We start from the raw sequence: 16,214 nt of genomic DNA on the forward strand, positions 1-16,214 counted from the left end.
AAACATATAAAAGAAAAAGAAAATGCCGAAATCTTCAGATGGGAGATTAAAAATTAGAATGAGAAGTAGTATAAGCATTATAGTGACCAACAACAAAACCGGGTGAATCATTTTGAAAACTTTATCTTGGATAAATTTAATAAGAAGAATGTTTGTTGTAAATGAAATGGGGTTAATAATTGGTTATTTATAGTAAAAATTTATAACCGTTTTACAACGGCTATATTACCGTTTTATAACGGTAACATTACCGTTTGTATGTGTGTGTGTGTGTGTGTGTGTATATAATATTAATTATTTTAAAGTAAGATAATAAATAAGATAATAAATACAGTTTATTTTATAAGATATATAATTATTATGCATAATAATAAGAATAAAATTGTTAGTGTAAATAAATCTAACTTTTAAATGATATATTAGTGTGCATATAAAAATTAGAATGGTTATCAAATTTTAATAACAATGTTTATACACATTATTGTTATTACTTAGTATATGTATATGCATAGATATATTTTCAATGTACATAATTAAAGAAGTGTTTATGATGCTTATGTAGATACCGTTGTGTCTATTACCTTTCTTGATTAGGATATAAGCGGCTCGTGCTGATAACGTGTTATAATATTAGCTCTAATAACAATATTATTGAAGTGATAATTGAACTTTTGTTATAACTAAGAAAAGAGAGTAAAGAAATATGAGATTCTCAATTCTACTGGATGTCAACGTTACTTACAATCACACAATATTTATAATACTAAAAATACTATTCGAAAATACTATTAGGGAGACATATGCATATAATTGGTTTGAAAATGTCATCCACCACTTGCAAGTGTCTTACCGACACTCTTATAACATAAAATTTTTTATTTATTTTATCATCCTACCGGCTTCAAGTCACTATATATCTTGTACAAACACTTGAGATACTTTTATTGTTTTATTGTTGTTTAAGCATGTGATATATTTTATTTTTATTTTGAATGCTATATTATATATTATGTTTTTATTGTTGTTTAAGCATGTGATATATGTTAGTGGTACAATCACTTGAGATATTTTTTATTGTTTGATTTGTGTTTAAGCATGTGTGTTATATTTTATTTTGAAAAAAATGTATGTCTATAAATATAATAAGCTGATTTATCTTATTTGCATCACTACCGGAAAAGTGGCAGTTTTTCTAAGAAAAATTGCAACTAAAAAAAGTAAACCGTTTTAAAAAACCTATTATTGCCTTCTTCTTTTTCTTCTTTTTTTTCCTTCTTTTACTAGAAAGCAATTTAAAAAAAGAATTAGAAGCTAATGTTGACAATAGAGTAAAAATAACATAAATTTTAGTTACGAGATTCGTGAAAAAGCTAGCTAGATTTGAACTGACAAATAAAGATTTTTCCACCATATCGCGCCACTTGAGTTAACAACACGTGTCTCGTAAAACATGTTTCAAACATAGACAACATAACAAGAGTGAATGGTCGATATCATTTTACGAATCTTCGGGACGTGTGACCAATGTTGGATTGTGACAACATCTTTTTAAGAATTGAAAAATCAAATCAACAATAATAAACTTTCTCTTATCAAAATTTATGTAAAACATCATAATAATATTTCATTGGACAAGTTAAAAGTATTAAATTCAAATTATAATCTCCAATATTATTTGATCATCATCTTTAGGTGATTTTAACTATATATATGAACAAACCAGTTTTGATTATCATATTGTTGAAGGAGAGGCCGGCCGGAAAGGTGGTGGCTGGTGATGAGATGAGTATGGGCGGCTAGTGGCTGTCGACGTCGGACGGTGGTCGGCATTAGTTTTGTCCAATCATGTGGTGGACCTAATCATTTGAACTATTCATTTTTAATCTTCCATACATTATTATTATTATTATTATTATTATTATTAGAGTTAATGGCCATTTTCGTCCCTGTGGTTTGCTACTTTCGCCACTTCAGTCCAAAATTTGTAATTTTGTCAATTTAGTCCTCATAGTTTTAAATATTAGCCAATTACGTCCCATCCGTCTAACGGCATCCAACTATGCCGTTAGTTTAAGGGTATTTTTGTCTTTCTCATTTTTATTTTGAGTTAATGGTCATTTTCATCCCTGTGGTTTGATACTTTTGCCACTTCAGTCCAAAGTTTGAAATTTTGTCAATTTAATTCAGTTTTTTTTTGTCTATAACCCTTGAGAGCATTATCCAAGCCCAAAACAGGTCTGCATTTACTCTGTCGACAACAGTATTCATACCCCCTCCTCTCGTATTTAGTTTCTAGACGGTTCCTAAACTCTCCCCCATGGTGGAATTCAATGCTAAAGTGGTCAAAGAAATTCCGTGAAACCGAATTGTACGGAAAAAACTAAAAATCGTTTCTTTGATGAATGCATAATAGTTAGGGTTTAGAGATTAACATATCATAACGAAAATCTGGGTCGTAATCAACTATTATACATTAATCAACGAAATGATTTTGGGTTTTTTCTGTACAATTCGGTTTCAAGGAATTACCTTGACCACTTTACCATTGAGTTCCACCATGGAGAAGATTTTAGGAAATGTCTATAAACTAAATATAGGGGGGATGATTACTGTTGTCAACAGAGTAAATGCATACCATATTTGAGGTTTCTTGATGGTTTTGGGCTTGAATTATGCTCTTCAGGGTTATAAACAAAAAAAATAAAAAACTGAATTAAACTGAACATTAAACTGACAAATTTTCAAACTTTGGACTGAATTGGCAAAAATATCAAACCACATGGACTAAGATGACCATTAACTCAAAATTAAAAGGAGAAAGACAAAAATACCCTTAAACTAACGGCATAGCAGGATGCCGTTAGACGGATGGGACGTAATTGGCTAATATTTAAAACTATGAGGACTAAGTTGACAAAATTACAAATTTTGGACTGAAGTGACGAAAGTAGCAAACCACAGGGACGAAAGTGGCCATTAACTCTTATTATTATTATTATTATTATTATTATTGTTAAGAATGTAAAAAGAAAAAAATATTTTTGATTCTTTTTATATTTGCAAGAAAACTAAAGTGGAAGATAGGATGGGGTGGGCTCGTAATATGGTCTTTGCCTGTTTTATATTTTGATACTTTATTTTATTGATACCTTAAAAGAGTGGTACAACAAGAGTCGTTAGTTCTCAAGTTCGAGTACAATTTTATTGTTTTCCTGTCTTAAATCACTTCTAGGATATTTTTGTTTTTAGAGTTTTAGTAACTATGTTAACTTTCACATGTAAACTAATGTGACTCGTCAAGACCTTGGTTTTCTACAAGGTTAGGTAAATCGTAGTTTGTGCTGGACAGGTGGTCTTCAAAAGATTATTATAAAAACAAAGTGAAAATCCATTCCCCAAGGTCCAAATCTATGTGTCAACCTACAAACATGAAGGGAACCCAACTCAACCAATGTGGAGCATGAATGTTTGTTGCTAGTTTGTTTAAGCAAACTTGCTGCAAACTTATAATACGGGCCCCCTCTTTCTCATACACCCATATTATGTAATATAACACACATGTATACATATTTAATATTTTTTTAATAGGGTTTGTGAAAGTTTTTTGTTGTGAAAGAAAGTTAGTTTATTGATAAAAGTTTGAAATATGACGTGGCGGTTTATATGAGTTTGTTGTTGTAGATGCTCTTAGTTTGAAGGCAACTTGATCAACACCATATATGTTATACCTGGCCTTATTGGTTAGTATGGTATTGAGAAGTCCTATGAGTTTTCTGTTAATAGAGGGTTACATCTAAAAGAGGAAATACTAGTTTTATTATTAAATACTTTATTTAAATAATGTATTTGTGACACTGAAGAAATTTTCTAGGTTTATAGTGATGATTACGAAGTTGTTATGTTAAATGGTCATGTTGTCATGTAATAAAGTGGTTGATGATTATGAGAGGATGATCTTAAACTTCACTCTTCTTGCTATCAAGTTCCCACTAACTCTTTTCTATCAACACTTATTTCTGAACCATCATTGTAAACCTTCTAGCTACTAACTTTATATTATATTGTACAAAATTTTGGTTAGAATTATCATTTTGACTTTTTTTAACTTGATAATGATATTTAGGAAATAATGAACTTTTATGCTTAAAAATTAAAATGTATAGGTATATGACTTTGAATTATTTTATGATTTCGTATGAAAGAATTGATCATTATTATTTATAAGTGATTTATTGATTGTAATAATGATGTGATCTATTTATTAATTTTTTTTAATAGGTATTATTGTTGCTATAAAGGGTGGCATAATTACCTTCTTGACATGTTAATTACACCACAGGTCAAACAATTAAATACAGTTGGAACTTTGATTTTATAAACCACCAGTAAGTGATGTTTTTTTTTTGTTGAATTTATAAACATGTGTTCACAAACTTTAACGTACCAAAAGTGACTTGAGGAACACTTCGGAGGAAAATGAAAAGGTATGCTAACTTTATAGCATTAACTCTATGTTCGAGTTTGATTCGAGTGACAAATTATGGATTTTTGTAACAATAATAATATTAATATTATAGTTTTACACATAGCTGATAGGTACGTCGATGACAACATGCTCCACCACCGTCTTTGGCTCTTTGAACACCACCATGTCCATCAATTTGAAAAAGGATAAATAATACTTTAGAAAGCCTAAGAACCTCAATTCGACTCTAGTGGTATGTGTTTTTTATTTTCGTATCTATTTGTTAATTTTATCTATCATGTTGTAGGACATTGATACGTGTGTTTATATGCTATATGCTATTGCTATTGTTTGGCTAAAATCTTGTTTAAGGTTATGGGGCATACCTTAGCATCCATGGCATTAAGGTTGATTTGGTGAAGGTTAATGAGTGGCACATCATCTTTTTTTATAGATTAAAGGACGTTAAAAAGAAAATGAATTAAAGTGTTAAAGGAATTTAATATCCTCTACACTCACACACAATAATTCTAACTTATTTTAGATTTCAAGATATTTCATGTTGAAATTTTATTGGGATATTTCCCAAAGTAACATATTTTAACCAAGTTTTTCAAGAAGTATCTCAAGACCAACCAAAATCCCAAAACTAGCCTAAAAATTCCGTCAGATCCGACAGAATTTCAACACCAACCGACGAAATTGTTGGACCTTTAAAATCATGCCATGCATCAACATATTAATGAATCTGACTGAATTTCTTAAAAAACCGTCGGATCCGACGGAATTTTAGTGGGTCAAACGGAATTTTTCATCTTCTACCTCTTAAACCTTAAACCTCCATAACCAGCCTACATCTCCATCTTTCTTATTTCTCCACAAAATCAAGTAAATCAATAGTGCAAATCACTTAGTTTTTCGAGATGAACACAACCACAGTGTTCAATTTCACTCTAGAACTCAAAATAAAAAACACTGAATTGAAAAATCTAGGGTTTGTTGGACAAATTAAACAGTCGGAACCATCAGATCCGACTGTTTGTTATTACGTTGGTTTGTTTCATTAATCCATCGGGCAAAACCAATCGTCGGATCCGACATAATAGTATGCTCGTGGCGTGTTTTGATAGGTCATTAATCCATCGGATCAGTGACAGTTTCCGTCGAATTTTTAGGCTACTTTTGAAATTTTGGTTGGTCTTGAGATATTTCTACAGAAGTTTGATCAAAATTGGCTAGTTTCGGAAATTTCCCAATTTTATTTGAATGGTTTATGTTTAAAGAATGATTTCCAAATTTTGTGTCACGAATTTCGCTTTAACGATGATTTTTAAACTTGGTTTCAAGAAATTTTGGCTTAATAATTGATTTTCCAAAAATTTTGATTTAATGATTGATTTTTAAATTTGATTTTAAGAGCTTTATGTGAGGTTTGGATATTGAAGGGTAGTGTGACATATTCATGACTTTTTACTATGATAACTAAAAATTGGTTTTCTGGTTTAATAACATGTGAGTAATGATTAAGGTCTGAGATCTTTATGCTTTCAGATTTGAAACCTGACTTAATGTGGTTTTCTATAGTGATGAGTTTTTTCCTTGGGTATCAGGATAGTTTCAAATATTATTAAAAAAGAAGTAAAAATTGGTCCACCAATAAAGATAAAAATACTATAAAATAACACAACACAACACAATTTAAAAAAAAAAACTATCTATATTTAGTTACTTTATTTTTCTTGAACGACGAACAAAGCTTGTATATATAAAGAAAGAATAGTAAAAGCAGACCCCAGTCGTTGAAGATATTTATAGCGGAAGCCACCAAAATACTCTTAAAAAACCATCACAATTTTTTGCTCCTAGAAAGTTTAAATTGAAATCCGCCAATCTTCCCAACCAAGAGAGACAATCTTTGAGCGATTTCAACATCCGAACCCATAATACCCGAAGATTTATGTTTCCTCAACAACCATTATATGAGACAATGGTTTTTATTAAAGCCAAAATTATTCCTAGCCTTCCATAAACACCAAAAAGTAGATTGAATTAATATATTCACTTATCAAACACTTAAAATCAAAACAAAATATATGTGTCTAAATGATGCATACTAGTAAAGTTAAGAAATATTGATACTATAGTTAAAAATATAACAAAATCAAACTTGGTCAATGGCAGTGACTTGCTCGTTTCCCACTTGTTTTTCTTCATGTTCAGTAGGTGTCTTGAAGACGATATATTTAAGATCAAGAACATCTTTAACAACAGAAAACACCATGCAAACAGATATTATGGTAAACACTACAATGAAGAAGATGGTTAGAGTCGTGTCATACGTGTTGATGAAGTTACGATGATAATGGCGATGAAGTAATCCATGGACGATGAGCATGGCAGCCAATGCTGATGTTAATCCAGCCACCACTGTCTTCCATATGAACTTGGGTATGCAATACGTACATTGATGCTTCATTAAACCGGCCTACTCTTTCTATCATAGCTAGAGAAGAGTATATATATGTGTATTAATTGTTAATTGTATTTGGATTTTTATTATAGTAACTATTTTATCACATATGTAAACTATAGATGTGGTTAGCACGTATATAAAATATTGTAGATTTTAACAAGTATATAAATTATACAGAAATGAAATATTAGTATAGTTCAAACAAGAAAGTAATGACAAATAGGAAAAAACTAAAAAGTGAAGAGTCAAACAAGAAGTATTAAAAGAGTGCAAAGAAATGGAATTGTCAACATAATTTGGACATTGGATGGTGCTACCAAGTCTTTTGAAACAGTTATTATAAGTTGGAAACTATTTAACCTTTTAATGTTACAACAGTCAGTATGGACCGAAAATATAGGCTAAGGTCAAGATATTTTTAACCGGATTATATGCAGTTTAAACCTTGGGAAAATGTGGCTAAATTGCCCTATTATGAACACGTTAATTTAATTTGTATTTGTTCCAATCCACTAATCTTACAATGTTTGAAATTTGGAGCTTAGACTATGCCCAAGCCTCTCTATGGGAGATGATTTATGAGTTCAACAAACAGGCACAACATTAGCACCATCAACCACATGGTCCATGTCATGCAACAAGCTCCATAACTTGTGTTCAACATGATCCCCACCCACTCACTTGTCGGTGATATTAGTGTCATCAATATCATTTATCTGTTAATTGAAGAGATTATGAACTTTTATTTAATCAAACTAAATAGTAACCTCTTAAAATGTACACTTAACTGTTAAATAAATATAGAACTTTAACTTGTAGTACACAAAAATAAATGGCTTTCAAGATCATTGTTAATTTTCTTGGAAGTCCAACTTAACTCTAGTTTTAAGCATAATGGGCTTAGTCCAACTATTGGGCCATACTAACTCAAGGCAGAATCTAGCTACTGTATTTTCCACCATGAATGTATGGTTGACAACGTGAGTTTGAAATCAATCAAATGCGAAGACAGGAAGTGAGTCAAGTGGCGGAGCCCCATAAAAGTCACCGGGTTTGGCCGAACCTGGTCCATTTTAGGTTTTATATATAACTTATAGGTACGATTTAACAACGAACTCATTCTTTTTCTGGGAACGAACATAGTGTCACGAAATCTCCGGAAACATTTCACTGTTCGCCGGTGAAAAAAAACAAAACTTGAATTTCAAAGAGGGACAACAATATCATTTTCTTCAGCTAGTATGTTGTCGTTTTTGTGATATTTTAAGTACATGCCATTTAAGTTTAGGGCACTCATGAAGAAGAAAATGTTTTGATGAGAAGTCTTAACAATATATGTCTAGACAAATATTGTTTTTATTATAATAATATGCTTAGCACCATATTTTGTTTAATGGTCATCATCATTCATCCATATATTTTTTATTTTTTTGAGCGGCTAATATATTATTAAAAAACTCTTATACATAGAAAGAAGCTTGAAACGGAGGAACATACAACACCAAACTTCAATTTTTTTTAAATGTAAACTTACACAAACTCGACCAATCAAGTTCCTCTCGTCGCCCTTTTTTTTATCCATGAGAATGTACTCCTTTTGATCTCCTCTATTATCATTTAAAAAAGTATTCGAACTAGTCGTATGTGTAGCGGTTATATGAATGATGCTTGAATTTGCTATATTGAAAATGAGTTGATTCTGATAGTCGCAACTGAAGATGTTATGATTCGTTTTCAATACATGAAAACGCGTATGGAACAATTATAATACGTAAGTTTTTTTATATACGTCAACATTGTATTTTATTATAATGTTGATGATATACTTTTGTTATGGTTGTGATGCCGGAAAAAAATCGAACACCAAAACATATCGAATCTATAGAAAAAAAATTCTGGCTCTGGCAACAAAAACAACTAGCATCATACATTCATACTGATAGATTGACAAAAAGATTCTAAAGTTTATGATTTGAGATCAATACAACACGAAACCAGAGTGACGATTCGGATTAACACGTGCTATAAAACCGGAGTAACAATGACAGTCCCGGTGGTTCCAGTTTGGTTTTTGTTGATGATTTTAATGTTAGGTGTTTGTACTGGGTGTAGTTAAGACACTTGATCACTTTTCCCCTTTTGTTTAGGGATGGCAATGGGTCGGGTTTAGGTATTCCCAAACCCATACCAGGTTACCCAAACCCGTCCCAAACCCGTCGGGTTTTAATCGGGTAATTACTCGTCGGGTTTCGGGGTTTTCCTTCGGGTTTTAGGTTTCCTATCGGGTTTTGATAAAATACGTCAGGTTTTGACAAAATATAACAAATCGATTACAAAGATGGTTACCATAAAGATAAAATATCTCAAATAATTAACATAACCAAGTTTCGACAAATAATTTATTTGGACTATAGTATATTTATAATATAATAATCTATATCGGGTACATCGGGTATATAATCGGATAAATGGGTTTATGTTATCGGGTAATCGGGTATATTAGAAATCCCAAACCCGTCCCAAACCCGTGAAAAATTTTAATACTAATCCCAAACCCGTCCCAAACCCTAGTGGGTCGGGTATTACCCGTCCCATTTACGTCAGGTTTCGGGTTTTCCCATCGGATTCGGGTTTGCCATCCCTATGTATGACTTCTTATTGTCATACTAATGTTTGTCATTTGTTTTATTTTGTCATAGTTGATCTTTTATCGAAGAGTCCAACTTAACACCAGTTTTAGGCAGGGATGAGCAATAAACAAACCGTTAACGAAAACTAACCAAAAAATGAATTAACCAAAACCGATTAGCCGAGAAACAAATTAACCGAAAATTGGTTATCAGTTTCTTTTTTTAAACCATTCATATATTCTAGCTTTTATACCTTCATTTCAATATTTGATGTTTTATGCCTCATTTAATGTTCCGATTCATGTATTTATATCTTCATTTCATGTACTACACGATCATATAATATATTTCTAAGCAAAAATATTAAAAAGTTTTGTATTGAATATTACCCGAACCGAACAAAAAACCGAATAACCCAAATCGATTGGTTAATATAATAGATTAACTTTCTTTTTTGATTTAGGCTAATAACCAAATCGTGCACACCTATAGTTACTTTTTAGGCATAGTGGGCCTAGTCCTTGGGCTCTCTCAGATAATAAACTGTAATCCTTAACTATTGGGCCATAAAGTAACTAACCGGTTCGGTTTTCTTTTTCAATACGTATTAGTTTGCAAACCGGAATCCAACTAGATTTTCCACCATGAATGGATAAGTGACAACGTGACTTTGAAATCAAGAGACTTTAATCTCATAAAAACACAACTAGCATCATACCAACAAGAGTAACACTAGATCAAAACAATATATAAATTGAGAGAAACTTTTGATCAACAATTATTAACAATTTAAAACCGTAGTAACAATGATGTTGCCACTGGTTCCAGTTGGGTTTTTGTTGATGAATATGATGTTTATCAGTGTTTGTACAGGCTTATCTACAACTCGAATATTCAAGCGCATGCAAAGTAGTAGTAGTAGCAGTAGCAGTAGCAGTAGCCAGTATCTGACCACAGATGAGCTGTGGTTCAATCAGACACTTGATCACTTTTCTCCTTACATAATGACTCCTTATTCTCATACTAATGTTTGTCATTTATTTATTCAGAATTAAATCTTTTGTTCTAAACTTGTAATGTTGTAACAGGATCATCGTAAATTCGGACAAAGATATTATGAGTACTTGGATGAATTCAGGGTTCATGATGGTCCTATCTTCTTAAAGATATGTGGTGAATATGTATGCAGTGGGATACCAAATGATTATCTCAGTGTATGTTCTCATTAGTTTAACCAAATTTTAAGATACATATGGTGTTTTTAAACCCATTAATTGATTTATGCAGATTTCTTGTGATATAAACTTATAAATCGTAGGCATGTAACATGTAAATGAACCGAAAGTTTGGTGAAGTGTTCTTCGGCAGGAAGTTGTTTATTTAATAAATGAACGAATACGAACAACAATGTTTGTTCATTTACTTAAACGGATGAACATGAGCACATCCCTTGTTGGTGTTCATTTATTTAAATTTGTTTATGTCCGTTTGGTTTCGTTGGTTTACGTAAGTTTATATATTTGGTTAGAATTTTTAGGTCTATTACTGATAAACGAGCCCAGCTGATTGATTTTTGTGTTTACCTTTAACTGGTTTTACCGCAGTTATGTTCATTCATCTATGTTCACTTGTGTTGGTTCATTTACGTTCGTGAACCTTTCGTTTATACTGTTACCAAACGAATGTGAACACATTAATTTCTTTAACGAACGAACACGAAGAAGGAAACCCTGTTCATTTAATTGTTCGTGTTTCATTGTTTCTTTGGTTAAAGTTAAACGAAGTAACATGAACATGCCCCATTCGTGTTGGTTTGGTTCGTTTACAAGCATAATAAATCGTGTGTATTTGTATGAAAGTGGAGTAAGTATTTATAGAATGCTCTAAATTTTTCAAACAGGTTTTGGCTAAGAAGTTTGGAGCTGCGGTTGTGAGCCTTGAGCATCGGTATTACGGAAAGAGTTCTCCTTTTAAATCTCTAACTACCAAAAATCTACAGTTTCTTTCGTCTAAGCAGGCACTATTTGACCTGGCAGCTTTTCGTCAATTTTATCAGGCATGTTCCGCATTCGATTCGTTTATAAGAGGATCCAGTTATGCAAATACCACTTATGTGCTATTTAGACGCTAGTATATGTGTCATATGGTCTGTATGGCCATATAAGCCGTATGGTAGGGAGAAAAGGGTCATACAAGTTGTACGAGGGCCAAATCGTATGGGCCATATGATTTTTTGTCTGACAAAGAAATGACTAATGTGACCATTGACAAAAGTCATACGGGTTATGTGACCTTTTTTGTCTTATCATATGACACGTATGATAGGACAAAAAGGTAATACGGCGTATGTATGGCCATACGAGCCTATAGTAGCCTGAAAAGTGATCCGATAGAGTCTAGAATCTAGACTCAAGCAAAAGATTCGATTACTTAGATAAAAGACCCAATTCGAGAAGGGTTAGTCTCCATATTACAATTATAATAGAACTTGATATATTTTAAAATAACTTAGACTCCTTGAAATAGAAGAGACCTAGATTTATTTATACTAAAAAGGTCATAAGGAGTTTCTCCACTAAATACGCCTCTTGACTTTGACTCCCCTAAATAAGCGACTTTGACTCCTTATAGATGACTTTGACTAGGTCCAATAAATAGCTTTGACTTTGACCCGACCCTTCTTGTGTGATGGGTTCGTATCATGATCAAACGGGTTCTTTTGACAGCCCGTGTGATGTTTTGGCTGACAAAGAAATTACTAATGTGACCACTGCCAAAGGGCGCGTTTAATGTGGCAGGAAAGCCAGTGTACCCTTAAAGGATCTTATTTGAAAGACTATGGCGGTTTATCACAAATTATGTTCATGATCATGTAGGAATCCTTAAATTTGAAACTCAACCGAACGAATGTCGATAATCAGTGGTTTGTTTTTGGCGTTTCTTATCCTGGAGCTCTCAGCGCATGGTTTCGTTTGAAGTTCCCTCATCTGACATGTGGCAGTCTTGCAAGTTCTGCTGTGGTTCTAGCGGTATACAACTTCACTGAATTTGATGAGCAGGTGATGCAATGTATTTAATACAATATGTTTGTCTTATTTTTCTGATACTTATACCACCGAAATTGTGATTATGGCAGGTTGGTGAGTCTGCAGGACCTGAATGTAAAGCTGTATTACAGGAAGTTACTAAACTTGTTGAGGAAAAGCTTGCATCAAATGCTAAAACATTAAAAGCCACATTCCGTGCTACCGAGGTATAAAAAGCTAACATTTTCTTTAAACTGTGGGAACACTCGGATAAAATTTTAAAGGCTAATGAACCACTGTTATGCTTCCTTTCAGCTAAAAATGGATGGAGACTTTTTGTATTTTCTAGCGGATGCTGCAGCTGAAGCTGTTTGTATCACGTGTATCTTGTTTATTCGGTGGGGAATATAACGTTCTGCCATAGCTCACATTATAGGGACATAAATGGCAGATGCAGCCATGCAGGTTGGTTGGCTAACAGGTCAAAACGGGTAATTTTTGTATGGGTCAAAATGAAACGCTTTTGTAAAAAAAAATATATATGAACATAAAGGACAAAAGCTGTAATTTATTCTAAATTATATACTTATGATTTTTTAGATACCAGTCTAATCTATCGAATAAAATGATTTAAGAGGTTTATGTTTAAATACACTCTTGGTGACCTTTGACTCGGTTGACACATTTGGTGTGTTTTTTTAAGCTAATCTTATTTTTTATAAATCTACTTTAACTGACATGATATTTATATTTGGTAGTTTCAGTATGGGTATCACGATACAATTTGCACCCCGATGATAGAAGCTAAGAAGGCCGGAGATGATCTAGTGGTAATCCCGAGTCTTTGAATTTCTTTTCTAGATTCATGTTTCTCTTATAATTCTTAATTAAAAAATATTTATGCAGAATGCCTATGCAAAGTACGTAAAGGAATTTTATGTTGAAAGTTTTGGTGTTGAAGTTCAAGAATATGACCAAGAAAGCCTAAAAAGGACCACCCAGAGTGACTTGTCTAGTGATCGGTTATGGTGGTTCCAAGTTTGTACTGAAGTTGCATATTTTCAAGTGGCACCTGCAAATGATAGCATTCGGTCTTCAAAAGTCAACACAAGGCATATACATTACATCCCATTACTTTCAAGTTTCTTAGTTATTACAGAATACGCGCTCGGTCTATTATTTGTTGTAATTTGATGTGATTTGTGACAGGTACCATTTGGATCTATGCAAAAATGTTTTTGGAGAGGGCGTTTATCCGGCTGTTGATGATACAAATCTGTACTATGGTGGCACAGACATTGCTGGTATACACACTTTAACTTCAGTGTATTCTTTTGGTGGAATTATTATGTTAAAGGGTATTTTGGACATTTGACTCAACCGGTTAAAATCTAATGTTGCAACATGTGCATCCAGGATCAAAAATAGTTTTTACAAATGGATCACAAGATCCATGGCGACGTGCGTCCAAGCAGGTGTCGTCTCCAAGTAGTAAGTCGCCAACACTTGTATTACACGGATCTGTCTTTTCAATTTTCATTTTTTAAACGTTTTCCTACCACTAATCTTGTTTCTATATCTGTAGTGCCATCCTATATAATCACATGTGATAATTGTGGTCACGGAAGTGATCTTAGAGGATGCCCACAGTCTCCTTCAAATCCTGAAGGTCGGTATATATTTTGGACATAAAAGATACAATTTGCATCAATTTAAACCTTTTCTGGACAAACTGTGACCGGATTTCTTGATCATATATTGCAGGAAACTCAGAGAACTGCAGCTCACCTGATGCGGTTAACAAAGTAAGACAAAAGATGATAGAGCATATTGACTTATGGTTGTCTCAGTGTCAAGCAGCCAAAAAAGATTTTTAAAACATGTAATACATCTTCCTATTGTTTACACTAGTAATATTGCCTGTAGAATGTCATTATCACATGAAATCTTCTTAGAATAGTTGGTGTGTAAATGATATTGATAAATGACTTCATTTCCAACAAACTTGTACACTACACAAGTACACAATATATATTTATAGGCCCATGATTGATCCTGGATAATTTGACTATCGGATGGCGGTCTCGATGTTACAACCTTGTCTTGCATCTTTGTCATGGGCATTAGACGAACATAATCGATTATTGTTGTAGAGATTATATAGCCCTGCTTGCGGTGCGCACATATGATGTATATATGTGTGAACCCTCGGGTGGGCAAAAGTGAAATTGCACTAATTTTGACGTTATTTTACTAATCTCGTGAAAATAACGTTAAAAGTGACGGACGGTTAATCAGGCATCATGTAGTGGCGTTGATAGCTGAAAGATAAGGGTACATGCACCGATCAGCCGGTGTCCCGATGATTGAGTGCTATGTGCCTTATGTCCAAGGCTTGATGCAAAAATACTATCGAGCCGGGGGTCTCACCGGAAGCAGCCTCTCTATCCCTATGGAGTAGAGATAAGGCTGCCTACATCTTACCCTCCTCAGACCCTACCATAGCTTTGCTATTGGTGGGATATACTGAGTACGATGATGATGATGATGATGATGTTGTAGAGATTATATACTTATGTCTCACTAATAACTAAAATAGCAACTTTTTAAAATATGCATTTACATTGTATTCGAATGGTGGTAATGTATATTAAAACAAAACCGATAACCATCAAGATGCTAGAATCAGTTACAACAAGAAGAAATACAAATGCCCATTAGGCATTGTGGAAATAGAACCTTTGCGCGGGTTTGACTTATAGGAAAACGGATAACTTTATCTCTCCTCAACAACCTTGGTTGGGTGGTGGTGGTTGAATTTTTTTGCGCTCCACGCTTTCCATAAACACCTTAATTCCCTACTCCCTAGCTATGATGAGTCGATTAATTTTTTTATCGGCTTTGAGGAGCTTTGTAATTCTAAAAAAGTGAGTATTTCTGAGACGGAGTTTCCTATTAACCCTGAGATCCTGAGATGTTGCACCATACTTTTACTTGGTCCCACACGCTCTTCATAAAGCAACACTAGACAAGCAGGTGGTTTACCAGTTCCACCAAAGATTGAACACACAGTTGTATACTTCTCCTGCTTCCATTGGCGAAGGATAATGAAGGGCAGCCCCCCCCCCCCCCCTCCACACACACACACCGTTTTTTTATGCAGCGGTGTAAATTTTATTAGTTTTCGACCGAAAATTTGAAACACACCCCCCCTCCTATGCGAAACAAGCAAGTGGTATACCAGTTTCACCGAAGATCACCAGTTCCACCGAAGATTGAACACGTGATTGTAGCATTTCGTTACTTCTCATGCTTCCATTGGCCAAGGATAGTGAGGGCCACCGACCCCTTTGTGTTTTATACGTAGTGTAAATTTACCCGTTTTTAACTAAAAAGTTTAAGCGCCCCCCTCCCCCGCGCCTCATTTATAATACATGTTAGAATCCGGCTTTCCTAGCATTCTCTTCAAGCTTTGGCACCCGGCTACTCAAGTAATTGGTTCGGGTTTTTTAGTTTATGAAATACGGGTCAGTTTGGAAAGTCCAGATCCAACTTGAATGACTATTTATTTGAGTTTGAAGTCAAAAGACAAGAAAAAAATCAAATCAAGTGACAAAAAG

The 16,214-nt window shown here is 33.5% G+C and overlaps 1 protein-coding gene across 1 annotated transcript; it reads left to right on the forward strand.

Annotated features, from left to right (window-relative positions):
• Nucleotides 1–10,311: 10,311 nt before the first annotated feature.
• LOC143630320 (putative serine protease EDA2) lies at nt 10,312–14,485 on the forward strand. The gene is made up of 12 exons (XM_077099371.1): nt 10,312–10,596; nt 10,657–10,782; nt 11,469–11,624; nt 12,445–12,627; nt 12,705–12,821; nt 12,910–12,963; nt 13,353–13,424; nt 13,501–13,706; nt 13,804–13,898; nt 14,011–14,085; nt 14,180–14,263; nt 14,359–14,485. Exons 1-12 carry the CDS (start codon nt 10,375–10,377, stop codon nt 14,469–14,471), a joined length of 1,503 nt encoding a protein of 500 aa, XP_076955486.1. The 5' UTR covers nt 10,312–10,374; the 3' UTR covers nt 14,472–14,485.
• The last annotated feature ends 1,729 nt before the right edge of the window (nt 14,486–16,214 follow it).

The sequence above is a fragment of the Bidens hawaiensis genome, unplaced genomic scaffold (assembly GCF_021521415.1).
Source record: "Bidens hawaiensis isolate Kalapana, Puna unplaced genomic scaffold, B.hawaiensis_p1.1 tig00005637_1, whole genome shotgun sequence".
In the NCBI taxonomy this organism is placed as follows: domain Eukaryota; kingdom Viridiplantae; phylum Streptophyta; class Magnoliopsida; order Asterales; family Asteraceae; genus Bidens; species Bidens hawaiensis.

Excerpts from the sequence above, each read along its gene's own strand:
- LOC143630320 (XM_077099371.1), top strand. The coding sequence starts at position 10,375 with ATGATGTTGCCACTGGTTCCAGTTGGGTTTTTGTTGATGAATATGATG. Across the intron at positions 11,625-12,444 it reads CTTTTCGTCAATTTTATCAG|GAATCCTTAAATTTGAAACT; the intron begins GCATGTTCCGCA and ends ATGATCATGTAG. Across the intron at positions 13,707-13,803 it reads TCTTCAAAAGTCAACACAAG|GTACCATTTGGATCTATGCA; the intron begins GCATATACATTA and ends GATTTGTGACAG.